This window comes from Miniopterus schreibersii (assembly GCF_964146895.1).
Source record: "Miniopterus schreibersii genome assembly, chromosome: 9".
Classification (NCBI taxonomy): domain Eukaryota; kingdom Metazoa; phylum Chordata; class Mammalia; order Chiroptera; family Miniopteridae; genus Miniopterus; species Miniopterus schreibersii.
In genome coordinates, this window is record NC_138118.1 from 3,395,073 (window position 1) to 3,421,536 (window position 26,464).

A 26,464-nucleotide genomic window follows, 5' to 3' on the forward strand; every position below is an offset into this window, starting at 1 on the left:
GATGTCAAGAGAACATTTATTCCACCTGGTCGGCCCCAGCAGGTATCAGTGGCCTGGAGAGCTATCCGGCCTGATGACCATTTAGGCACAGCCTTTGCAGCTGGGGGGGGACCTCTCGACCCGCTGCCCCGAGTAGGGATGGGGCTGAGGCCTCCTGTGGTCATTTCTGCCCCGGGGGGTGGGGGGCAGCAGCCCACGGCCCACTAGTGAACTCATATGCCCTCTCCCCTTTCGCACCTCCCATCACTGGTCTCTAGCACTTGACCCATCAGCCAGTCAGCAAGTACGTGCTGAGTGCTGGGTGCTGGGTGCTGGGTGCTGAGTGCTGAGTGCTGAGCCCAGCCCCATGCTCTGGACCCTGTTGGGGTTCAAGAAGAATAGGCATGTCCCTTGCCCTCGGGGAGCTCACAGTCTTGTTGGAGATGTAAGACACATTCACGTACGCGCACACAAGCACAGCAGTACCCAAGGGGGGCTGGCGTGTTAACACAGACACTGTGCAGAGGAGGGAGGGATGCGGGCTGGGCAGCCAGGGGAGCGAGGCCTGGGGCAGAATAGGACTTGGGGGGGCAGGGAGGAGCAGCAGGTTTCAGAGCGATGCCAGGGAAGCCAGGGGCAGGAAGGAAGACATAGCTAGGAGTTGGGGGTCGGGGGGGGGCACAAGCTGACAATCAGCAGGGAAGGGATGAGTCCGTGAGGTTTCCTCCACGTTGGCCAAGAATCAGAGCGAGTGGAAGCTCCAGGAACCAGGAGTGCCTGCTCTCAGTCTCTGACACACACGCCTCCCGGAGCAGTTTGCTGTCCCAGCACAAGGCACATGCAGATGGGCCTCCCGACAGCCCTGACCAAACCCAGCCCAGCCCTGGGACCCCCCACCTAAACCCAACTCCTATGTGCCCCGACAACTCGCATCGCTGGGCTTTGATCTAAATTCCACTTCAAAAGGCCTGTCTCCACCCCCAAGGGTTTCCCTAAATATAACCAGCATTGTGAAGTCCGGGTGTCATCAAAACCCACCCAGCCCTGTCCGGAGCCGGCTGGCCCCAGGATGGAGGCTGCATCTTCCTCCCCAGCCTTCCCCACACCATGCCTGAGGCTGAATGCCCCTTCTCCCTGGGGTCGACTCAACCCAAACTCCTGCCTCGCCAGTGTCCACGGAAGGTCCCGCTTTCCCCACCACCTTCACGGTGAGCTCAGAGCCCACGCCAGGAGCCAGGGGCTGCACAGGGAAGCCAGCCACCTGGTAGCCAGGGCCAGCAACCCTGAACCAGGGAAGGGCCGGGCCAGCCCAGGGAGCCCCCAGCCATGCCCAGGGAAGGACTGAGGTTCCAGCAGCCTGAGCACTGTCTCTCAGGTCTGGAAGAAGAGAGACTAACTGGGCCCCCTCCTCAGAATTCTTTATTCCTGAACGAGGGAGGGAGGACCGGGGGAGGGAGGAATGCTACTGTATGGTGGACCCTCTGGGTCAGGGAAGGACAGGGTCACGGGTTGGGTCCCGGGGCTGAGGTTCCAGCCTGGAGCCCAGGAGCTCCTGCCGTTGCTGGTAGATTCATGGGTATGTATTTTCCTGGGGAGAAGGTTCATAGCTCCTGTCAGCTTTACAAAGGGCTTCATGCCCCGGGTGTGGAGAGAACCTCTGCTGAGAGGCAAGTGCGGTCACACCCAGGAGGCCGAGCCTCTGGAGCCAGGTCTGCTACCAACGAAAGTGCTGTGTTCTCTTAGGCCGGTCACTTCCCATCTCTGGGGGGCCAGGCAGGAGTGGAGAGGCCACCTCTCCACACAGGCATGGTCCTTGCTGCCACATGGAAGTGGAGGTCCATGGCCAGTGGCCAGGCAGCCAGGACTAGCTCTTCCCCAGCCGTGGCTCGCGACAGGTTCAGGAGTCTTTCCACCAGGGAACGGACCTGCCTCCCATTCTGGGCTCCACCGGTCCCCTCAGCTGGCACTGTGGGCACCTCCCGAGGTCGATCTTCTTAGGGCATGTGTCCTCATGCTGGGGTGCAGTTCCCCAGGGTGCCCATTCCTAGTTTCTATGCCTGGATGTGCCTTGCATACTGCCCAGAAGTCCTGCCCACTCCACATCTGTTCACAGAGACAAAGAGACCAGGGTCAGGTCTGGGGCCATAGCACAGCCCTGCCCAGCCACCCCTCTGGGGCTGTGAGAAGGCAGGCAGCTGGGCCACCTGCACCTGTCCCCGGACTCCAGGATCACTCATCCATGTACAGACACGAGGACTTGGCTTCAGGACACTTGGGTGACTGGACCCAGATGTCCCAGGTCCCGGTTTAATCTCTTAATCTTTGCCACTAAGTGCCAGACCACATTGCCATAGCCACGTGGGGGTGGCAGGCAGAGAGCAAGGGGTCCCAGAGGAGCCACGAAGCTCTAAGGAAGGTCAGAGGGGGGGGCCGGGTCCCCAGCATGGAGCCTAGCACTGGGCACAGAGCCAGGGCTCTGTGAATGTAGGTCCTCTCCAAGCCCCAGCTTCCTTCCTCCCAACCCATCCCTGTGGACGCCATGCCCACACCACCCTGTGACACCCCTGCCCAGACTCCTGCCACATGATCCTGGTCATATTTCTCCTGCACCCATGTGAGAGAGACACATCGATTGGTTGCCTCCTGCACGTACCCCAACCGGGGCCAGAGATCAAACCTGCAACGCAGGTACATGCCCTTGACCAAGCATCGAACCTGCGACCCCTCAGTCCGTGGGCTGGTGCTCTAACCACTGAACACCGGCCAGGGCCATTCCTGTGTCCTTGAAGCTCCATTTCCCCACTAGTTAGAGCCTCTCTAAGGGCAGTGGAATAGAGACGAAGGGTCTTGGGGTCCAGAAACCAAAATAGGGCCCAGGCCTGCACAGCTGTCCCACTAAGTACTAAGTGATCTGGGGCCAGCTTGGATGAGCCCCAGTTTCCTCACCTGCCAACGGGCTGAAGAAGCCCACGCCCCAGAGCACCACCTTGGACTCAGAGGCCCCAGGCCAAGTCCCGGCTCTGCCCTTTCTCCTGCATGACCTTGGCCAAGCCTCTTAGCTGAAGGCCTCTGTTCTCTGGCTCAGGGGAGCCCAAGACCTTCCAGGCTCCTGCTCCTCTCACTTCGATCTGTCCTCACAGGGCCCCCAGTTCTTGAACAGCACATCTGAGGTCACTGTGATCTTTTCGGTGTCCCCTCTCCCTGGCCATAGTCCTTTGCAGGGCACACATGAGCCTCCACCATCAGGCCCCTGCCTCAGAGTCTTCCTCCTACCCTGCTCTCCCTGGGGCGCCTCTATTCATCCCCCAGGACCCAATTCAAACCAACAAACGACCTTGGATGACACCAGTCACCACCGGCCCCACCCTCCAGCACTTTATAGTCTTTTCCCTCTGTGGCACCTCTGCGGACAAGGCCTGTGTCAGTTCCTCCTCGGGAAAGCCCAGCCCAGCCCAGCACAGTGCCTGGCACACAGGGGCATTCAAAAATGGACTGGACCAGCGACATCACCCTCTCTTATCTAGCTATGGCCATTACAACCCTCACAATTTTTAGCCCCAACTTACAGATGAGCCAACTGAGACAGGAGGCGAAATGACTTCTCAGGGACACCAGACGGTGAGCGCTGGGGCCGGGAGCTGGGGCCTGGGGGCTGTGGACAGTGGCCCTCTGCAGCCTGCTTTCCATTCTGACATTCTAGGAAGGAAGGTGTAGTAAGAAGCTGGTCACAGAGACACCTAGGACAGCCCAGGATGCCCCCCCCCCCCCGCGCGTCCCCACGCAGGTCCCGCAAGCCTGAGAGAGGCGCTGGGCTTCGGGGCTCACCTGCTTGCTCTAGGCCTGGCCGGCCCGAGGAGGAAAACCATCGCGGGTGCCCGGAGCAGCCCCGTGCAGCGCGCCCGGGGGGCCTGGGAGAGGGGCGAAAGGCGCCCACAGAGGAGGGCGGCGGCGGCCCACTGCCCCAAGGCCCCCAGCCAGCCCTCCCCGTCTCCCGGGGTCCCGTCCAGAGGGGGGTCCGCGGCCCCGTGCCACCTCCAGGGCTCAGCGACGCAGCTCGGGGGCAGGAATCGGCGGGCGGCCCTGCACGCCCCCCAGCACGCGGCCTAAATGGGCCGCCGCGCCGTCGGGGCCGTGGCCGTGGCCGTGGCCGTGGCCGCGCTGGTGCGCCCTGAGCGAGCCCTCGCGCGCGAAGCTCTTGCCGCAGCGGGCGCAGAAGTAGGGCCGCCGCTCCCCGAAGACGCCGGGGCGGCGTGGGTGCGGCGCGGGCATCCGCGCGTGGGTGCGCTGGTGGTTGAGCAGGAAGCGCGGCTCGCGGAAGCAGCGGCCGCACTGCGCGCACTGGTGCGGCTTCTCGCCGCTGTGGATGCGCCGGTGCGTGAGCAGGTTCTGCTTGAGGCTGAAGCGGCGCCCGCACTCGGGGCAGGCGAAGGGCCGCTCGCCCGTGTGGGTGCGCTGGTGCACCTCCAGGTTGTGCTTCACGCTGAAGGCCTTGCCGCACTCGGGGCACACGAAGGCGGCCGCGCGGCCCGCCCCGCCGTGCGCCTTCTGGTGCCGCACCAGGCTGGGCTGCTGCAAGAAGGTCTGGCCGCACAGCGGGCAGCGGTGGGGCGGCTCCTCCGCCGGGTGGTGGATGACCAGGCCGCGCTCGTCCCCCAGACCCTCTTCCCCGTCCCCCGGAGGGGACCCGCCCCCGGAGGACGCCAGCTCGGTCATGGGCACTTGCAGCTGTAATCACCAGCCCCTGGGGAGGCAGAAGCAGAGAGAGGAGTCGGGGGGGGGCAGACCTGAGGATCAGCCAGCCCCAGCCTCTAGAGGGACACTCCATTGTCCGCGCCCAGCTTCCAGCATCCGCCCCTTTAGTCACATCCTGCCTCTCCTTCAGGCCCTTCTGGAATGCCACCTCCTCCTGGAAGCCTCCCGGGACCCCGTGTGGCCCAACCTGATGACCCTCACTCATCACCCTGCATGCTGTCGGTCACGCCACCTTGTCTTCTCACCTCTGAGCACCTTAAGGACAGAGCTGCCTCCGTCTGTTACCCCAGCACCAAGCACTGAACCTGCCCTACACGGCACTGCACAAGTGCTGATGGGCAATATTCAGGGGGTCCTGGTACTGCAGGTTATCCTGCACCTGGATGCCTCCTCTCTCTCCAACCCGCTGCTCAAGGAGAGGGTAGGCAGGTGCATCCCCAGTCCGGGGGGAGGGGAAGGGAACGGTTGAAAGATACTCTTTGCAAAGCTTAAAAGAAGAAATAAAACCCCTTAAACTCGAAAGTACCTAAAACACTAAAGGCAGCAGCTCTTTGTTTATCAAAATGAGGCAATCCTGTAAGACGTTTGTTTGCAAGTCACCAGACCAGAGTGTGAGCTCCCGGGGCCTCTCAGCTCCATTCCTCTTGGCGTCCCCACAGCAGAGCCTGGCCCAGGCTGAGCAGCACTCAGGACTTAACGAGCACCCCAAGTTCAGCTCCGTCCATCCACGCTGGCTCTTCTAAGGATCCTATTCCCCAGGGCACTGCAGTCCTCTTCAACTGCATCCCACTGTGCCCACAGCCGCCCTGAGGAAGGGGCAGGGATCACTGAACCCCAATTTATAGATGGGGAAACTGAGGCTCAGGAGGTCAACTTAACTTGCCCAAGGTCACACGGCAAGGTGAGCCAGGACTAGGCCCTCATTTCCTGACTCACTGTGGAAAGCTCTTCTCAATGTACTAGCTAGTGGCTCACCAACTCAACTCCCCTCAAAATACACAAACCACAAGACCACCACCATCATCCCAGCCACCGCAGAGCCATGGATAGATACCCAAAGGGCCACTGCTCCTATAGGGCACTGTCTGCTGCCACCCCTCCGTGCCTCCAAAACACCTTGGGCTCCTGCTCCTGCAAGGCCCCAAAGCCTGCCTGCTCCAGAGCGACTGACCAGGCCCCTCCCCTGCCTTCCCCCACCCCCACAAGGGAAGCTTGCTGGCCCTTCCCCTGGACCTCCATGCAGGCCTTCTCCACACTTCAGACCTCACTGCCGACTGCAGCCTCAGTCAATCTGCAGAGCGGGGCCTCAAAGATACCCCCCTGGCTCCCCCTACCCTCAGGCCAGGGTGGAACACGCCCTGGAGAAGGGGTCAAGTACTACTTGCAATAGGCCCACCCTGCCCACAAGTGTTCTCCCAGGCAGCTGCATTCACATTTGCAAAGACAGCTCATCACAGTCCCCTTGGCCAATCTCAGCCTGGCCTTGTCGCTTGGCAGCTTCCCCCCTCTCCCAGGTTACAGGCCTAACCAAGACCCCGCCCAAGACCCCGCCCCCCGAGAGGGTTCAAGGCCATGGCCCCCCTCCTCCCGCAAGTTTCTCCATCCCACCCCACACTCACAGCCCAGGCTGCGCCCCTGTGCCTCCGTCTCCAGCAGCGACTCTTTTCCTCTAGAGTCTGCGCCGCCCGACGCAAATACGGTCAACTCTCCCGCAGCGCCTCCCGCGCCCCTTCTCCACGCCCCAGAAACACGGCCAGCTTCCCACCGCGCTGTTCTTATCAAACAGCTGCCTCAATCGGAAGAGCGGGCCCCACCCACCCGGCCCCCCTTCCCCCGCGCACAACCGTGGGGCCACCAACTCCTGGGGCCACCGTCACCCTGGAGAAATATGGTAAACTCTGCGTCGCAACCCCACCCGCAGGAAAACACGTAGGCCTCCCACCCGGCTCCCGAAACTCGCCCCCCCCCCGCGGAGAGCCCCGGATCCCTTAAGGAATGAATGCAACCCACCCCGCTCCCCCGCTCCCGCAGCGCTCCCGGGGGGCCGGGGCGGGGGGATCACGCAATCTTGGATAAATACGGAATTAAGTCGCAGTGCTCCCCGCTCCCAGAAAGGGCCTGCGCAGCTCCCAGCAAATACGGTAGCGCCCGCAGCGACCCGCCCCCAGGGTCCCGCACCGGCCTGGGTAAATACGGTAACCGCGGGCCGGGACTCACTGGGCGCCGCCTCCGGCCGCGTCGCCGCCGCAGCCCCTCGGTGTGCGCGGCGCGGCGCCGCAGTCGCCCGCGCAGCTGCGGCCGCACAGCAGCCCCGTGAGGCCGGGAGGTCTAACTCGCCGGCGGGCGGGCCGCCCGCAGGACGGGAGCTAGGCGCAGGCGGAGGCCCCCTAACCCTGCCCAAGGCGTTCAGGACTCCTGAGCCCCAGTTCAGCAGTTAGCGCCTCATCCGGAGGCAGGGCTACCCTAGCCGGGCCCACAAGCCTGCCCCAGGGCCTGGGAAAAGGGTCGGGGCTGGAAATACAGAGCGAATTCTTCCCTTACAGGAGACAGAAGGGGGGGAAGGCAGCCTTTAGGGGCGTCCTGGGGCAGGGGGAGCGCAGCAGACAATTTTGCCCAAGCCAACCTTCCTGTATATCCGGGTTATGCCACTAGGGTGACTGGGGGGTGGAAGAAATTATACCCCGACAGTCCTCTCCTGCTCAGAAGAGAACCCAAAGATATCTCATAAAAGGCCGGGTATGGCACCCAGGGGAAGCAGCTGGTGCGGACAGGGCTGCGCTGAATTCCAGCTTCCAACTGTCATTTCATAATAAAACGCCTGACTACGCATTGCTTGTCTTTTCACAAAGCCCTTCCCCATCTCCCTGTGGGAGCTGTCTAATCATGTGTCGTCTAGTTTAAACAGGCGTTATCCCATTTTATACATGGGAAAATAAATTCCAGTGGAAGCACAGAGTGGCTTCCCCGCAGCTGAAGCCCACAGCTCTTGGTGGCAGAGCCCAGGTGGGAATGTGGGCTCACCATCCAGCAAACTCTCCCCACCCGCTCTGGGGCCTAGACCCCAAAACAGAAATCTGGGGTGATGACTGGGATCAGAAGTAATGCATGTCACAGATAAACTGAGCCTGGAAGGGAAAGTGACTTTTTAAAGTTAAAAGCGCTAGAGGGGCATGGACTAGCCTTTCTCTCCGTGGCCCCTCTGTGGCTGCCAGGTCCAGGAGCAGTTGGGATTCCGCAAGGCAGGGCTGCTCACAGCGGTGATGTGGCCGGCCCGGTGGCCCTGTCCCAGCCTCATGAGGCCCCTCTGTGCCTCTGAGAGCCCAGGAACTGAAGGGTTCCAGGTGGGGTCCACCCAGCAGTAAAATCAATCCCTACCTCCAACCCCAGACCAGGTCAGCATTCACAGCTCGCTCCGTGGACTGTCTATCCCAGAAGGTCCACCCAGGTCACTCTCAGCCTCTCGAGGACCCCCATTTGTCCTGCTCAGAGGCACCTGACTGAGGCATGTGGGACTTCATGAGTCAGACATCCCAAGGAAATTGGTATTTCAAATAGAGGCAGCAGGGAGGGAATTCTGGGAAACCCTAAGAAATGAATCCAGCAGGATGGATGACACCCAGGGCCAAGGGTAGAGCTCCCTCGACACTGACAACAGGACCCCTAAGCACTGGTGACACCCACACCTGCCCGGGTGATGGAACTCTGCTCATGGGAGAGCCACATCTCCCAGCTCCAGCTTTTGTTGCAAAAGCTGTCACCTGCCAGAGCCACCAGATGTCATCTCTCCTGCAGGCTGCAGGGAAAATGGGGACACTTATAAATGACTAGGTTTTCAAAAGCAAAATCAATAATATACCTGAGGATGTTGCCCATATTTTTAGCAGCATTTCTTTTGGTAAGCTGTGCCAAATGGAAAGGAGAGGACCGAAGCCGGGGGGGGGGGGGGGGGGGGGTAGGCTGACAAGTCACCTGAAACTCATCTGTCTCAGTGGGAAGGCCGAAGGCCTAGGGCTCCAGGAGGCCTTGGCTCTCTGCTCTGACTGCCTGATTTCCACTTTGTTTCTGTGGTTTCACACACACACCCCTCCCACCTCTCCCCTCCGGTGAACACAATAGAAAGGCAACATGGAAACATTCTGCTAACGCAGCCATGCTTCTTCCTACAGGCGGGGCCCGCGGCCGGCGTGGCGATCACCACGAGTCCACGAGGCTCGAATGACAGCTGGACTCTGGTCCCTAACAAAGGCCTGGGCTGCCCACAGCCACAGCGTCCCAGAGAACAGATGGCCCGTGGCCCCCTTGTGGGGAGCGGGGCCCTACACTGTATCCCCCACCCCACCCCCCGGGGGCACACCCGATGGCTAGCCATCACCCGTGGGCTCCCCCGGCCAGCTCCAGGCTGCTGCCCTCAGTTCAGCCTGGCCATCCTCCGGCTCCTGCTCTGCCTGGGTCCCCAGGGCTTTGCTCAGCTGGGCAGCCGCCTCTCGTGACCAACTCCTCGTGCCTCTCCGATTGCACGGCGCTCTCTAACATCCCGCTCCGGAGCACCTTGTGCTGACTTCAGGTTGAGACAGCGCACCCGTCTTCCCACCAGGCTGTGAACGTCAGTGTTATCAGCATCTCCGGATCCCAGTGCCCAGCATACAATAGGTCCCCGGTCCGTGTCTGTTGGCTGAATGGATGCACTTTGGCCAACGACACCTGAGAGCTGTGGCGGCCGGCCCGGGTGCTGGCGCAATGTTAGGAATGAGGAACGGCAGGCAGAGGCTGCCCTGGCCACGGCTTTGGGCTGGGAAACCTGCAGAGTCCCAGCTGCAGGTGGGGGCTCTGGGTGTGAGGTTGCATCTGCTCCAAAGGTCTCTTTCCTCTAAACTAAAACCCAAGACATAGCCCGTGACGTCAAGGCAGCCAAGCCCTTCAACTTGCAGCAGGTCTGCCTACCCCTGGGGGTGGCTCATTCCTTACGGGGACGGAGCTCTATTTGAGGCACCCCTCTCCTCCTCTTTCCACAGTACAACTTCCACTTCTGCAAGTGCCGTACAGGTAGCAATGGTCACAATAATGTCATCACTACAGTGACCAGCTGCGTGCTGGGACCATACATTATGCTTTAAGTAGGTCACTTGCCCAAGTCTCACAGCTTAAACGGCAAAGCCAAGACTTAGCCCCAGAACTGCCCCAGAACTCCATCCACTCTTCCCAACGACAAAAGAAAGCTCTTTCTAGATTTGGGTGAGCGGAGGGGCAGGGAGGGACACTTCTACTTCTCAATAGAAGCGTAATTCCTAGGGCTGCACTGCCCAGTAGCCACATGTGGCTACTTGAATTTAAATTAATTAAAATCACATAAAATTTAAAATTCAGTGCCTCAGCCTTAATAGTCACTTTTTTTTAATTTTTTTGTTGATTTTAGAGAGAGAAATGGAGAGAGGGATGTCGATTTGCTGTTCCACTTACCTGTTCGTTCATTGGTTGATTCTTGCATGTGCCCTGAACGGAGATTGAACCCACAACCTTGGCACATTGGGATGATCCTCTAGCCAACTGAGCTACCTGGCCAGGGCCTCACTAGCCACATGTTAAGTGCTGAAGCGCCATGTGTGAGTGGAGGCTAGGGCACTGGACAGCGGAGACCATTTCCATCATCACAGGAAGTCTGCTGGACTGGCTGGCCTAGCACCTCCCTCCCCCTCCAGATCTGAGTAACCTGGGAGACAGCCTTTCTCTCTTACCCCAGGGGACAAGCCAGGGGACACCATTCATTTCCCTCTCTCCAGGTCTGTGATCTGATCAGAGCAGTGATATGTGAGAACATACTATTTTCAGCCCCAATACTACTCCTCTTAACAAAAGGTCAAGGATATTTCTTTACCAAACCCAACCACTTAAAAAAGAAAAAGTCTAGTAGTGTCCCTCACTCACACCAGGCGCTCACTGCCAAGTCCCTGATGGACCCACTCTCTCTCGGGTCACAGCAGCTGCTGGGCATCGACCTTGGCCTCCAAGCCCTCTCTCCCTGGGGCAGCTACCTGGGGAACCACACCCTCCAAGGAAGCTGACTACCTTGCCGCTGACTGAAGCTCACAGTGCTTGCCACAGCACAGCCATTTTCCAAGGACCTGTCATTATTCTAGCTCCCAGCCTGCTCCTAAAAGAGAACACAAGGATTATGCAGGTGGGTCCCGGACCCCAGCTCCACCACGCCATGTGGCCTGCAGGAAGCATGGCCGAGGGTCCCCACAACAGACCTGCGCTTACCTGGCCATGGACAGAAGTCCTTTAAGATTTTGATTTCCTTACTCAGGGTGGTGTGCTGTTCCCCTCGGCCCCCCCTTGAATCTCAGGGTGCTCCTGAGCATTGTGAATTATAAACCACTAAGATGGGTCTGACCTTTGATTTTACAATGCAGCTCTTCTGAAATATTCTCTGACCTAGTTTTATTATTTTAAACTCAAAGGCAATGGAAATTGAAGTGGACATTGCCAGAAGAAGCCTGGGATTGTGACCTTGGGAGAAGCTTAGGTGAACAGCTGGCCTGGGACCTGCCATCAATTTGCAATGTGACCAAATCTGCAGCACCTCGATCTTGGACTTCCGGCCTCCAGACTGCGCTAAGCCCCCGACTGCTATTTTGTTACAGCGTCCCTGAAGTCTGACACACTGCCTGCCACACCGGAGGCTTGGTTAGTGGGTCAGTGCCGTGCCACCCCCTGACCTGCTCAACAGGGCATGCACCTCAGTAATTCACTCTGATGGACTTGGCCCTATCCCCACTGTCACCTGAAGCACCCATTTGTGAGAGAATCCATCACCTGGGGGCATTCTCATGACTTTGCTCGTAGGGAAAAAGCTGCAGTTGGGCCTCATTAAGCCCAAGTCATACCAACACAGCTGTGTGATTTGATCACTGAACACAGGCCACTTGTGGAAGATTACAGAAGCTATGGCACAAGATTCCCCCGCCTCTCTCTGCACTATCTGCCTGCCCTGCCCCTCAGGCACCAGATTCCAAGGGCTCCAGTGTTTCTGCAGGTCCGTCCTTGCACACAGGGGCTCTCTAACACAGGCATGGCACTCCCGGATGCCTTCCTGGAGGAGGTGGGACTGCTCGAGTTGGTCTCAGGATTTGCTAAGTGGCAAAGATGAAGCAGCAAGTGACTCTTGAGCCTTCCCCATGGTTAAAGGATGTTTTGATGGGATCCAGCCTACCAGGCAGGCGTTACAGGGGGGCGGGGAGCACCTACGGCTGGTGTGCGTCAGAGGGGAGGGGGCCCAGGAAAACCCTTCTGATTTGGCTTCTGGCTGGTCCTGAGAGCCGAACTCTCCGATGGGCACACCCTGCCCAGGCGTGGGATTTCACACAGCATGGTCTGTGATAGAAGACCTGGACCACGGGTAGGAGCCCTGGCTGAACACTAACCAGTACCAGGGCCGTGTCCTCAGGTGAGCTGAATCATCGCCTCCGCAGGTCTTTCTGTGACGCTACAATTAGAGCTCCTGCCAGATGAAGGCGATTAAACAAAACCTGAGAAGAGGGGTGACCAGAAGCCAGGGTGGACGTAGCAACTCCTGCAGCCGGAAACACATCTCTGAGTTCAGACCCCCACCCTGCACGCCCCTGGGAGGCGGGCAGGCAAGTTCTACAGAATCAGCTAGGTCCCCCCTTTTCTCTCCCACCTACCCAACCCTGGCACCCCCTCTCTCTACAATCCCCTCCCCTCCTGCGGGAACACACAGTCCAAGGCTACAGCTGGCCTGCAGCCCTGGTTCTTTTGTGGGTCTTTGAGGGGCTGCAGGTGGAAGAGATCAAACTGTGTTGGAAAAAGGGAAAAGAGAACTGGGCGTGGGGAGTTGTTATACCCATGCCCAAAGCTCCCTGTCCTGGTCCTGGGGCCAATGGATCCCTCAGATCACACCCAGACCCAGAGATCGGGAAGGGAAGCTTAAAAACGATGCTGAGACCACGCGAGATCGGCAATCCTCCTTTTTTCTCCTGGCAACACTGCCATGACAAGGAGCCAAGTCAGCGACAGCCATCAAGTGCCCCCCAGGCCCATGGAGTAGGAGTGGCACCTTTGGCTCTTCCCTGCTGCAGGACCCTCCCGGAGCCACCAAACCTCAGCTGAGACCACCCTCCTTGTACCCCAGCCCCTGGCCAGTCCTGGGGTCAGGCCGGCCACAACAGCACCCTGAGTATGGGGCACTCATGGTTGAGAAGGGACCATAGAACCACTCACTCCTTCCAAAACTATGTACTGAGTGGCCATTAAGTGTTGGGCACTGCCCTTGGCGCTGGGAATATGCTTGCCCCTCCCCAGCCACAGCTTCTAGCTGTGATATCACTGAGTTTGTTGAGACTCTCACACGGGGACAGCCCCCGGCCATCCTAAAGCGCAGGCTGGTACTACAGCTGGCCAGTCCAGACCTGGGCCAATTCACACCAGGGAGCCTCTCCCAGGGCCCCCAACAGGCCCTCACCTGGTGCCTGAGGGCTGGGGTCCCCCCTCTGAGGAAGCACCCGGCTGGCCCTCCACCCAGCAGGGACACATCCTGGCTCCAGCTGAGGAGTGCCTGGTCCCACTCCTCCCTGAGACTACCAGGGCCTTCCGCGGTCCCCCTTTGGGAAACTTCTGGAATTCTGTTCTCAGGCCTCCAGGGCCTTTTGGTAGGGTCTTGCCCCTGGGGCTCTAACAGCCACCATTCCGGCCATCCCCCCACGGGCACCGCGCAAACATCCCCCCACGGGTCCCCTCGGGTCCCGGAGCACTAGCGCGCCTCGTCCTTGACGCCGACGCCGGGGGAGGGCGCGCGGGCCCCCTGGTGCACGCGCTGGTGCTTGAGCAGGTGCTGCTTCTGGGTGAAGCCGCGGCCGCAGCTGGCGCACAGGTAGGGCCGCTCGCCCGTGTGGTGGCGCCGGTGCCGCGTCAGGTTGGGCTTCTGGCTGAAGCGGCGGCCGCACTCCGGGCACGGGTAGGGCCGCTCGCCCGTGTGGATGCGCCGGTGGATGGTGAGCGCCGACCACCACGAGAAGCTCTTGCCGCACTCGCTGCAGATGAACTGGCGCTGCTCGCCCCCGGGCGGGTCCTCCCGCGCGTCGCCCCAGCGCACGTCCCCGGGTCCCCGGGCCGCGGGGGGGCTGCGCGGTGGCGCCGACCGGCCCGGCGGGACCGGGGCCTGGGGCTCGGCGCCCAGCCCCGCGGGCCCGGGGCGCAGCAGCTGGGCGGCGGGGGCGCCGGCGTGCGCGCGCTCGTGCGCCCGCAGCGCCGCGCGGCTGGAGCAGCTCTGGCCGCAGCTGGGGCAGCGCGCCCCCCGCGCGCCGGGCAGGTGCGTGCGCTGGTGCTTGAGCAGGTGCTGCTTCTGGCGGAAGCTGCGGCCGCAGTGCGGGCAGGGGTGCGGGCGCTCGCCCGTGTGGTTGCGCAGGTGCCGCGTCAGGTTGGGCTTCTGGCTGAAGCGGCGGCCGCACTCCGGGCACGGGTAGGGCCGCTCGCCCGTGTGGATGCGCCGGTGGATGTTCAGCGACGACCACCAGGTGAAGCTCTTGCCGCACTCGCTGCAGATGAACTGGCGCTGCTCGCCGGGCCGGGGGGCGGGGGCCGCGGGCACGGCGGGCTGCGCCCCCGCCTGGCGCCACCAGCCCTGGCAGAGCCCCAGCCAGGCCCAGTCGGCGCGCCCCCGCGGCGGCCCCGGGCGCAGACGGAAGCCCCGGAGCAGCTGCAGCAGCCTGGCGCGGGCGCCCTGGCGGTCCCGGGCGTGCGCGCGCTGGTGGATGCGGAGACCCACCGCGTGGCGGAAGCAGCGCTCGCACTCGGGGCACGGGTACGTGGCGGGCCGCGAGTGGGTCTTCTGGTGTTTGAGGAGGTGCTGCTTCTGGCTGAAGCGCCTGGCGCACTCGGGGCAGCAGAAGGGTCGCTCGCCCGTGTGCTGCTGCTGGTGGCGCGCCAGGTTGGGCTTCTGGCTGAAGCTCTTGCCGCAGCTGCCGCACAGGTAGGGCTTCTCCCCGGTGTGCGTGCGCTGGTGGATCTTCAGGGACGACCACCAGCTGAACCGCTTCCCGCAGTCCAGGCACACGAAATGGCCCTCGCCCGCAGGGAGCGCGGGGCGCAGGGGGCCGGGGGCCGCGCCCAGGACGCGGCCTGCCAGCCCCGCGTCCTGCTCAGCGGCAGGGGTCCACCTGGGACCTCCAGTCTCTTCCTGGCCCCCAAAGGACCGGCGCCTCCCCATGGCCTGGCGCGGCGGGAGGCCCGGGGGCTGCAGGAAAATGTTTTCCTTGCCCTTGGAAAGCTCGGCCGGCGGTGCCAGGGTCTGCTGCAGCCACTCGGGCTTCTCGGGCTTTACCTTCGTCACCAGCCCATCTCCTGCCAGAGGCAAAGGGACAGAGGACGGGGAATCAGTCATTGCTCCGAGCAGGGGAGGGAAAGGCTTCGCAGGGAGGGCAGAGCTTAGCGGAAAATAAGACAAGAATAAAAATTGCGCAAGGAAGAGATGTGAATGGGGAGAGGAGGAGGGGGGAGAGGAGGGGAAGGCGGGGACGACTGCAGGGCAGGGGTGGGTTGGGGTTCGGAGAAGGGCGAGGGGAAAGACGCAGGAAAGGACAGCCCAGTGGAGCCGCTGTGTCAGGGACACACCGGCTGCCCCTTGCTCTACCCGGAGGCCCAGGAGACGCGGATGGTTCAAGAGACCCATCCAGTGAGGTCTCCTCACCCGGGAGCGAGCAGTACCTGGCCGAGTTCAAACGTCTTCTTTTTCTAAGGATCAGGTGCTGGGAGCATGCTAAGGGAGTCTGCGCCCAGTCCCTCAGTGGCCGGGTGACCAAGGCCCACCTCACCACTGGGCCCTCCCCAGGGCGGCATCCACCGTGTGCGCACACCTCACCTGCTTGGACCTTGGCCGTTTGGCAATCTCACTTTTCTTCAGCAGAACCAAGAGCGAGAATGTTGGCCAGAAGGGTCTCAGCACCCAGAACAGGTGTTGCCTGGTCCTTGTACTAAACCGAGTCGCCTTTCCTCCCGAGAGTCCCGCGCACAGGGCTGCGCGGGTCTACAGGGCACCTTGTTACCTGGCTCACGGACATCGGCCTCATGGAAAAGGTCTGCTAAGGCCCCGCCAGTGTGGCTCAGTGGTTGAGCATGTTCCCATGCACCAAGAGGTCACTGGTTGGATTCCCTCCCGTCAGGGCACATCCCGGGTTGTGAGCTCGAACCCCAGTAGGGGGCATGCAGGAGGCAGCTGTTCTCTCTCATCAATGTTTCTATCTTTCCCTCTCCCTTCCTGTCTAAAATCAATATAAAAATATTTTTTTTAAAAAAAAAAAAGGTCTGCTAAGGACACTAAATAAAGACTATATGATTCCACTTAAATAGAGTTCAAAAGCTGGCAGGATGAACCAATGAGTTAGGAGCCAAGATAATAGCCCCTTCTAGAGTGCCCTGCGATTGGAAGGCGGCAGGAGGGGCTTCTGGGTGCCGGCAATGGTCTCCCTCTTGATATGGGTGCTGGTCACATGGGAGTGTTCACATCGTAAGAATTTACAGACCTTGCGACCTTTGCACTTTTCTGTGTGTTACACTTGTGGGTCAGGTATCAACACAGGGGAAAACAGGCCTGTGGAAGGAGTCCTGGAGCAAAGGCTCTGCCCCTCAATCATCGTAAAAAGGATCATTTTAATATCATTCTAAATGGTTCAGATAAAATAAAAAAGTTTTAAATGGAGGGCTATTGCTTAAAGAATACAGAGTTTCTGGGGTGATAAAAAAAAGTTCTCGAAATAGTGGTGATGATTGTACACACACACACACACACACACACACACACATACACAAGTGGGTCAGCTGATAGAGACCATGACCTTGGAGGGGCCCCAGGGCCCATGGCTGGTTTGAACCCCTTGTCCTACCCAGAATGCTGATTCAAGGTTTGATTGGCATAACCACCATGAATGCCCTGTTCTAGCACTTACCAAACACCTCACTCTCCCCCTCGGGGCGTACGTGTGTGTGTGTGCATGCACGTGTGTTCCCTTGCCTGGTAAGTTATGGGCTGCCCTTTGTCACTTTCTTAGCTCCCATGGTCTTTGTTCCATTCTTTGATGACCTTCAATGTCCTGCAACTGGACACCCTCTAAGCTACTGGTGAGGACAGCAAGTGGCTCAGCTTCCAGCTTCCAAGGGACACGAAAGACCTGTGCCTGGGGAGGGGCCAAGGTTGGCTCACACCTTTCCATCTTCTGTCTTACCTGTGCTGGCACCAGCCAGGCCGCTCTCCATCCCGGAGGCCCCACAGCATCAGCACGGTGCCCCGGCTCCGTCTGGGGGGGAGATGGAAGCAAAGGAAACAGAGTTGACCCATGCGACAAGAATGAAAGGATTGCCCAGTCCTTGTGCCACCTCACAGGATGGAGTCCTTCTTTTTCAAGAGCTTTTCTATCCAGACCTCAGAGGAAATGTGCAAGATTTTTTAAGTTGCACACATACTTGCTAGGCAGGCAAAAGAGGCATGATTCCCCTTATATGAAGAGGAACCTGAGGTCAGAGAGGGCCACTGACATGCTCCAAGTCACACAGGTGGCTGAATGGAGCGGGGCAAGATCCCAGGCCTTCTAGCTTCCAGACCACAGCCTCAGCATCTGCAGGGAGGGGTATGAAGGACACCGCACAGGAGAAACTCAAATGAGTTAGTGGCCTGAGAGGTCGTGCAGATACCCGGGAGGCAGAATTGTCCCTGTGAAGTCCCACCCCTCCTTGTCCCAGTCTACATCCCAGCCAAGCCCTCCCAGGGAGCACTCCATGCAAGAATACACAGTCCAGCTGGGCTATTCGTCCACTAATCCGGGGCTCGCCTTGCTGTTTAATGCTCAAGTCGTTAGAACATTGCTTGGCGGGCTCACTTCCTGCCTGGAACATGACTGGGGGCGGTGGTACTGTTCAGACCCTCGGGCTTTGCACCGGCTGCCCCTCTGCATGGGGTGCTCTGTCTCAGGTCTCTGTGTGGCTCCCCTCACCTCTTTCAGGGGTCACCCCCTCAGAGCTGCCCTCCCTGCCTACCCTGGGTAAAGTCACAAGCCTAACTCCACCTCGCATTCCTCCGTGACACTTTACCACCTGACATGGCATTTACTTTGCTTATTCCCCTCACCTGGAGGACAGGAACTTTTCGTGCCCACTGAGGAGGCCTGGGATCTGGGACAGAGCCCACACAGAGAACACCTGGTAGCCAGTGTGGCACTCATGTGGATTGCGGGCAGCCTGGGGTTCATTCCCTTCACTCTGGTGCCAGGGACGGCCTCTGCTAAGGACGGGAATCTTCTTTCACATGCCCACATCCCCTTGGTCCCCACAATCCCAAAGAGCCCTAGCAAGGACCGTGGCTCTCAGCTCAGCTCCAGCAGCTGCCACCGGGGGGCTTTTCTAGCTGTCAGCTGGGCCTTCCTCCAGGGCACCTCAGCCCAGCCACCCTCACATGAAACGTCTCCTCATCTCAGGGCCCTCGAGAGCCCCCCCCCCGCGAGCCCCTTTCTTAAGGGTCCCTCTCCCAGGTCCCCTTCCCAGGCAGGGAATCTGGACCCTGCCAAGAGAGGCGAAGGGGGGGTAGGTAAAGGTAAATATGAATCTAAAATATAGAAAAATCTTTGTCCCTAGTGCAGAAAAAGAGACCACTCCCCTTTCTTTTAGGGCATTTTCTTTAGAAAACTTCAAATTTTAAGTTCTCTGTGTTTTTGAGATGTGTGTATAAATGAGCCTCTTGCCAGCTTAACAACCCAGGACTGTCTCAGGGACCCCAGAGCCATCTCTTTGAAATATAAATATCTAGGGAGATGGGGCCCCTCCTCCTCCCAGTCTACATCCCAGTCAAACCCAGTGTGGCCTCCCTATTTGCAAGTCCCCAGGAGAGACTGGGGGCCTACCCTGGGTGGCCACCTGGCTCCAAGCTGCAAAACTACCTCCCGTCATAAAGATATGAGAAAGGCAATTCACGAGCACAGGTGGCTGCCCCCATCACCAGGTGAATCTAGGGTGAACCCTGTGTGACACATGGTGGAGCCCTCTCACCTGAGGACTAGTGACAACTTATCTAGAGAACATGTGAAACAGGTCGCACCTGAGGGGCCGTATAACAGGTGAGATTTCTTTCTGTCTTTGCAGTCTCCTTGAGGACTGGGTATCGTGTGGGCCTCATTCTGATGTAATGCTTATTTGATAATAAAAAACAAACCTGTTGTTTCCTACTTTTGTGAGGAGCTTTTCTGAGTTGGCAGGCGATTTGGTTTTTAATTCTATTTCCCCAGCAGGGTGCGCTCCACACTCCTAACGTGGTCTGTAGACACTGAAACCTGCCGGTGGGGCAGAGAAAGGGGAGCCCGGAGAACAAGGCAGGAAAGGCCCACCTGGGGGCGCTGGTGGACTCGGTGTCCCACGCCTTGGGGATGTCTCTGACCAATGTCCACCTAAAGAGGCTGAGGGGACTGGCGAATAGGGGGGCCACCTAAACTCAGGGAAATTCAAACAGGGGGCCAGAGCCACACTTCAGGGTGACGACAGAGGGTGGGGCTTGGCCTTACTCACAAAACCCCAACCCAACACGAGAGGCCCCTTGAGCCGAATCAAATTAGTCCTAACTTGACCCATCCTGTCTTCTAAGAGGTATTGGGACCTAAACATCGCTTCGAGTGGCAGAAAGGCTTCAATTCTTGGTGAACAGTTCACAGTGAATTACCAGGGGAGCCCCTCCTGCCTCCCTGGGTACTTCTGTCCTGTCACCTGGGCTCACAAGGGCGTGTGGTCCGAGTAAGATGGGGGGCAGGCAGGCCATGTCTTGAAGGCCCACCTCCACCTGTGTGCTCAGGTGGGACGTCTAGAAAACAGCCCAGCAGGTGCCCTGCCTACAAACCCTGCGATAGCCAAGTCCAGGAAAGTCCCTCCTTGTGGCCATATCTTCCAGGTCAGCCAGGCCACCAGGTACACCTGCCCCAAGCTGCGCCTTCCAATCCTTCTCTCTTACTCTGCCACCCGCCAGTCTCACCTTACCTGACGCATCACTCAGTTGACCTGTGAGATGCCCAGGGACCCATCCAGCAGGCTCCCTAGCAAAATGCCCCAACCAGAAAACAGGAGGCAAGAGGGGCCTATGTGCCATCCCCACCAGGGCTCACACCAAGTCTCTGAAGGCCGCTTGGCTCTGACCCCCTCTCCCATGATCTCTCCCTGCCCACCCAGCAAGGTCTGTGGAGAGCGGGTCTCAGGACAGGGCCTGATCACCACCTCTCCCCAGCCCACGTGGGGTCAGGCCACAGTTGGGATAGGAGCCCCCTCAGCCGCAAGGCGTCCCCTGGGGCAGCTGCCATGACAACTGCCAGACCACACAAAGCGGGGATTGTGGCCTGCAGCAGGTGGTGAGGTCTGGGGCAGGGGAAGGTAACAAAGGAGCTTTGGTCTTAGCAGAAACTTGGGGGTGGGAAAGGGGTGGGCAGCAGCTGCGTAAGGAGAAAGGCCACAGTGTGGGGACATATCACCTCCACCACCTAAAGGCTGGCCTCCATCCCACGCCCAGCATTCTTCCACAACTCTCACAGGCTCCCCAGCCCCTCCAGGGCCCCTGCCAATCTTCCTCTCTGCTCCTCACCATTGCCTCCCTCCTCTCCACCTTCCTCGACTCTCTCAGCACTGGTGCACCCCCATCATGACTCAGAAGTAAGGAGCACGGGGGAAGGGCAAGCCATCCACCCTCCCACAGAAAGACCTGCTGTAGCAGAAAGGGCCCAGGATGGGGTGGGGAAGGCAAGAGCTTAGGATGGGGTTTGCTTCTGTTTTTAAAAATATTTTTTTAATATGTTTTTTTATTTCAAAGGGAGGAAGGAAGAGGTTAGATAGAAGCACTGATGAGAGAGAAATATCCATCAGCTGCCTCCTACTGGGGATCGAGCCCGAGACCCAGGCATGTGCCCTGACCAGGAATTGAACTGGCGACCTCCGGTGCATTGGACAACACTCAACCAACTGAGCCACACCAGCGGGGTTGGGGTTTTCTTCTGATTAGCCATGTGACCCAAGGCCAGCCGTCTGCCCTCTCCGGGCCTGTTTCCCCATCTGCAAATGCAAATAATGCTTGTTCCTGTGTAGAGAATTGTTATATCAAATGGAGGGGACAGTTTGGAAAGACTGAAAAATGTTCACAGGGTGTGAGATGAATTCTTTCTAGGTCACTGCTGTTGCCACATCCCCTCCCCACTCCCCATACTATAAGATCTGAACCACAGGGTTTCCCCGGTAGGAAGAGCCCAGTTAGGTGACCTCAGCCTGCACCAGCCAGCCTTCCCTGGGAACCAAGTCTAAGGGCAGCCAGGTCACCATGCCTGCCCACCTCTCAGAGGTCCCTGATTCGACCCCAGGCCCATCCCTGTGGCACCTCCTTCCAGAAATTCTGCCTCCACCTGCCTTACATGCACACCTTTGCTGGGACAGTCCCACCCCCACCTCCCTGCCCCCAGGCCTGCCCCACATCTACGGCATCCCCATCCCAGTCTCCCTTCAGAGGAGAGAGCAGCAGCCACATTCCTCCGCCCCAAGTCCAAGACTCAGGAGCCGGCCAAGGCCTGGGACCCCCATTGCCTCATTTGAAGGCCAGGGACAAAACCAACTGCTCACAACACTGAACGGGTGTCGCATTTTAATCTACAAACACTTTTCTGGTCTTTGCTGCATTTAAAGGAGCTCAGGGAAAGTGGGAAGTGCTTCCCCCTTGTGACATGAGGAAAGCGAGACCCAGATGTGACATTCTCTGCCTCAAAGAGAGATAGACATCAGGTCTTCTGCACACCCTGAACGCGCTCTTCCCTCCAGGCCACTCAACCCTAGGAAACCTTGGAATCCTCAGCTGAACCCTCTCCAGGGGCAGGTGCATGGGACAGACCACCTCCACGGTGCTCTGCACTTGGCCCTGGATCTCCCTTGCCTCCCCAGAGGTGACAATGGGTCTTCATCAGGCCTTTCAAAAAACGCCACCACCTTCACTATCATAGAGTGCAGGTCACTAAGTGATACCAGTGCTATTTTTAATATTTCCAGACCTCCTACTGCAGCTTCCTGAGTTTAGGCCTCAGCACTTCTCTCCTGAACACTGCACCCATTTTACAGCTTATCTTGTCCCTCCAATCCATCCGCCACCCAGAACCAAAGCAATGTTCCCTAAATTACAATATGGACATGTTTCTCCTGTGCTCAAAATACGTCGGTGGGGCCTCAACACTTTCAGGTTCAGCTAAAAATGTCTTGGCAAAACCATTTAAAAGCTGGCCTCTGCTCACCTCTCACTGCACCCAACTTGCCCCACTGTCCCACTCTGCACCCCCTGACCTCGCCATGTCGTGGCGAGCGTGACCAGTCCTGGAATACCCTTGCCCAACTCTTCCCTGCCCTGCCCGATCAGGGGTCACTGTGACCAGGAAGCTTTTTGGATGTGTCAGGCTCAGGGACCCTCCTCTGTTTAGCCTATGCACCCCCCCAACCCAGCACCATCCACATGGTATAATATTCTGTCAAGTCCAAAACAGATTACAGAATCACAGAACCTTAGAGTTGAATGGAGACTAATACTCTCCAGTCTCTTCATTTCTAAGGGTGACACAGGGACCCAAAAGGAGCCTAGACAATTCCCCGCCCCTCTGCCCCGCCCCCACTCTGGGGATTCGACCACACCCAACTCCAGGCTGCATCCTGCCCAAAGGGCTGCAGGGGGCATCATCTCAGTGTGCCCCCACCTTTCCAGGGGAAGAAGCCCCGAGCCCCTACCCCATCCCCGCTGAGATCTTGGCTCCTGCGCCCATTTTCCTGGAATGGAGGTTTCAGGGAGACCCCTACACACACTTCCAATTTCTGCGGTGCTTCCCTCTCATTGTTCTTAACCCAGACCTTATCCCCACTGTTTTAATGATCTCTTAGGCGCCCGTGTGTCACTCTGCTGCGAGCACTGGGGCTCCTGCGCTGCAGGAGCTCGGTCTTGCTGGGGGACTGTCACAGCTCCCGGGGTCGGGACAGTCCCCGCGCTCACCGCCCGGTTCCTCCCGCTCTCACCCGCCCCCTCCTGCTCTCCGCCCCGGCCCGCCGCCCCTCCCACGCACGCCCCGGGCCCGCGCCCCCACGGGCTGTGCGGGGAGTGGGCAAAGTTCCAGGCCGGGGCGCGGGGGGCTCAGGGGACCCCGAGGCCGCCGCCAGCCCGGGGATGGGTGGAGGCAGCGCGGGGGGAGCGGGCCGGGCGCCGGCCCCACTGCACGGTCAGTCCCTCCGCGCGCCCCGCCCCGCCCGGACTCAGAGGGACTCGGAGGGAGGCGACGGGAATAAATACCTTTGACTTTGAGGCTAAGGTTAACGGGAACTGCCACCCGGGGCGATTTGGGCACTGGGCTCCCGGGCCCCGCCAGACCCGGGGCAGGGGGCCGGGCGCGCGCCCCTGATTGGCTGGTGGGCCTGACCATCCCCAGGGCCGCCCCGCCGTCTGATTGGCTGCCGCGCTCAGATGACCAGCTCGGCCCTATCGGAGAAGCCGGCGGGGCGGCCCCTTTGTTCTCCGGAGCCAATAGCCGGGGTAGGCGGGCTCACCTCGCCTCCCTCGGGGCCTCCGGGCGCCCAGCGCGTGTTAACGCTTTGGCAGCGGGGCTCCGGACCCCCGCCCAGGGCTTCGAGGGGAGGAGGGGCGGGGGCGAGGCCAGGAGGGACCGCGACCCGACGGGCACCCGCTTCTTGCCTCCGCCAGCCCCCGCCCCGCAGCCCCGCGCTGTGCAACCCACGCAGCCAGTCCCACGCTCCTGGAGCCGGGAACCGGGGGAAGCAGCAGGAACCCCGCTCGGACGCGCGCCCCTGAGTGTGCATGTGACAGGGTGGCGGTGCTCGGAACCACGGCGCACCCCGTGTTCGAGTGAGACGTACGTGTCTCGTGTGACGGGAGAGAAATCGCCCTCCGCCCCCGCGCGGCCCTGCACTCCGCGGGCGCGTGACGAGCGATCCCGGGGTCTCCGCAAGACTCAGCCGTCCTTCTACCCAACCCCTCGCCTTCTCGTCGAGGAAACAGCGACCTGCGGAGGTGTCACTGCTGATTTAGTGGCAGGGTCCAGATGGCCAAGGAGGGTGCTGCGTTCCCAGAAACCTTCAGGAAGAATTTCCTCTAATTGGAAGGAAATGCTTCTTTGTGTCAATAAAATTCCTCACGCTGCCACCTCTACGGGAGCCAGCTCAGCGCAGCTCAGCTCAGCTCAGCTCCGCTGGCGCTGGCAGGATGCTCTCTGGAGCTGCTTTGGGACAGGAGGTTGATACAAAGTGAAGCTGGGCTCTGAGATGTGCTACAAATCTTAATGCTCAGCCGTTATTCAAATTAAAGTCAGCAGCTGCCTGGGAAGCATTTGCCCGGGGGCCCAGCTCCTGTGTAGCCTCTTCACGCAACAGAAACTGGTGACCGAGATTCTAGCAGTTTGACCGCAAACTTTGTGTGCACTTTTTCCAAAGGACACTTTTGTGTCTCTGGACTGTGACTTACTCATCTGTAAAAGAGTTGCAGACACACCTTACTGGGTTTTTGCGGGACCCTAATCCGCTCTATTGACTGTAGAAGCATTTGTAAAGTAACCCTACACAGAAGGCATCGCTAAGCCATCAGCCCCGCAGGGGTGGCTCGGCGGTAGAGCATCAACCTATGATACAGGAGATCAGGGTTCGATTCCGGGTCGGAGGACATGCCCCAGTTACAGGCTAGATAGAGCCCCAGTAGGGGGCATGCAGGAGGTAGCCTTCGATGACTCTCATCATTGATGTTTCTCTCTCTCCTCTCTCTCTCTCTCTCTCCCCCTCTCTCTCCCCCTTCCTCTCCCTGAAATTAATAAAGACATATATATATTTTTTAAAGGCTCTAATTTAGAGTCTCATCTCTTTATTTTCTAGATTACCTAGCAAAGGCTGTGAATTAATGTTCTAGTTCCAGATCTGCTACTGGCTTCAAGTGGGAAAGCCACTGTCACTCGATGGGCCTGTTGCCTCCTCTGCAGAGTGAGAGACTTCCTCCAAATTGACATTTCATGACCAAGATTATCTCAAGGGTAGAAAGAATGAAGCATAGCTGGGGTCCTATTTCCATAAAGTAAAAAAGGGGGAGGCTATATATACATATCTGGAAATGCACAGAAAAAAATTCTGCAAAGACATGCCCTTCAATTCCCTACCTCGAGAAATGATATGGAGGGTGGAGGGGAGGGAATGAAAGACTTCCACATTAAAAAATACATCTAAGTATATCTGCATTGTTTAATTTTGACAAGATAATTGAATTCTTCTGTAATTGCAGAAGAAAAAAGGAAAAGAAAAAAAAAAGCCCAGGGCTCTTCAGAACAGAAGGGCAGCTCCTGTCAGCAGAGCATTGACCCATCCAACCCAGGCAATTCCTCCTTCGAGACAGCTTGGGACCCTCTGGCTCCCCACGGGACTCAGGAACTATGGACAAGTTCGCTTGGTCCTGCCTTACCAGCCCCCTCAAGGCCACTTCTGTGGCGTTCCCTGACCCTTGCCCCCCCCCAACATCTCTAACCAAAAGCAGTGGACAGCATAGTGGGAGAGGACACTCAACGCCTACCTCCCCCACACACCAGGCGTTTCCTTTAAAGGCGACTTTTCAAAAAGTCAGGACCCCTGGTCAGATTCCCTCTCTCTCATCTTTTTCTCTGACACCCCCCACAAATAGTAACCCTAGGTGCCCAAGGACTTGTCTCCTGCTCCGTGACCATCACCTCAGCATCTAATTTGCTGATACCCCCCCCATAACATACTGCTCCCTTCCCTTGAAGCCCTCAGCTCCCTTAGACACATTTAAGTGAGGCTTTCTAGATGCAATGCCCCCAGGCTCTGAAAGCCAATTTGCCATCAACTACGCAGGCTTTTAAGTGGCCCCCTAACCCCCCATATGCCAGTATGAGGCCTGGAAGCTGCCTGCTTCCTTCCTCCACCCTGGGAGCCCCACACATGCCCGTCCATCTCTCTCATTACTTGTCTACACATGTATGTGCACCCCAGACAGGCCTCCTAAGGGAAAGGATGGGGGCTTATCTTTGTAAACTCTCCACGTCCCTCCCGACATCAAGCACACAGTAGGCACTGAATACTTACCTTCACCGGAGGCAGCACGCACTCCATGGCGGTGGTCAAAGCACAGGTTCCAGGAGTCACACTAACCCCTGGCAATCAATCACCGGTTATGTGACCTTGAGCGAGTGCATTTGTCAGTAAAAGAAGAGCACCTACGGCACCAGGACTACGTGAGATAATTTAGGAACGCTTCTTTGCAAGGTGGCACTCACACAGACAAGCTGTGGCTGTCATTATAATGCACCCGTCTTTGCCAGGTGTCGGTGACCTGTGCAGAAATCACTAAGACTGGCAGGAAAAGGGCCTATGGATACTGGTCAAAAACAGGCAATCATATTTGCATGAAACAACAGTGCCAGGAAGCATCCACAGTAACAGATGTGGGGCACGGAGGCAGGCCAGCCAGGGAGGCACCACAAATCATAACTTTTCCCCCTGATAGCTGGCACCCAACAAGCCTGACCGGGCCCCACAGGAGGCTGAACCCCTCGAGAACTAGCCCCACTAGCTGAATGTGCCTGGCCTTCCCTGGGGAAGAACTGGAAGCAGGGACAGAGGGGCTCAAGGCAGGGCATTTAGCCTGTTACCAAGCCCCCCTCCAGCCCAGCACCCCCTTCCT

General features: G+C 58.8%; 2 protein-coding genes across 4 annotated transcripts; both read right to left on the reverse strand.

The window, feature by feature from the left end:
• On the reverse strand, positions 1-13,272 carry LOC308561792 (uncharacterized protein). 2 transcript variants are annotated; one of them, XM_081147298.1, is made up of 4 exons: positions 13,211-13,272; positions 3,805-4,720; positions 3,546-3,675; positions 1-2,082 (listed from the first exon to the last, which is right to left on the reverse strand). In XM_081147298.1, the coding sequence occupies exon 2, from the start codon at positions 4,690-4,692 to the stop codon at positions 4,021-4,023; it is 672 nt and encodes a 223-aa protein (XP_081003424.1). In that variant the 5' UTR covers positions 4,693-4,720; positions 13,211-13,272; the 3' UTR covers positions 1-2,082; positions 3,546-3,675; positions 3,805-4,020. The 2 variants fall into 2 exon arrangements, with proteins under 2 accessions (XP_081003424.1, XP_081003425.1); XM_081147299.1 differs by lacking the exon at positions 13,211-13,272 and adding an exon at positions 12,153-12,370.
• ZNF775 (zinc finger protein 775) lies at positions 12,469-23,157 on the reverse strand. Of its 2 annotated transcripts, XM_081147297.1 has the most exons (4): positions 23,066-23,157; positions 18,941-19,058; positions 16,965-17,036; positions 12,469-15,087 (listed from the first exon to the last, which is right to left on the reverse strand). In XM_081147297.1, the coding sequence occupies exons 3-4, from the start codon at positions 16,993-16,995 to the stop codon at positions 13,499-13,501; spliced, it is 1,620 nt and encodes a 539-aa protein (XP_081003423.1). In that variant the 5' UTR covers positions 16,996-17,036; positions 18,941-19,058; positions 23,066-23,157; the 3' UTR covers positions 12,469-13,498. The 2 variants fall into 2 exon arrangements, with proteins under 2 accessions (XP_081003423.1, XP_081003422.1); XM_081147296.1 differs by lacking the exon at positions 18,941-19,058.
• Positions 23,158-26,464: the final 3,307 nt, after the last annotated feature.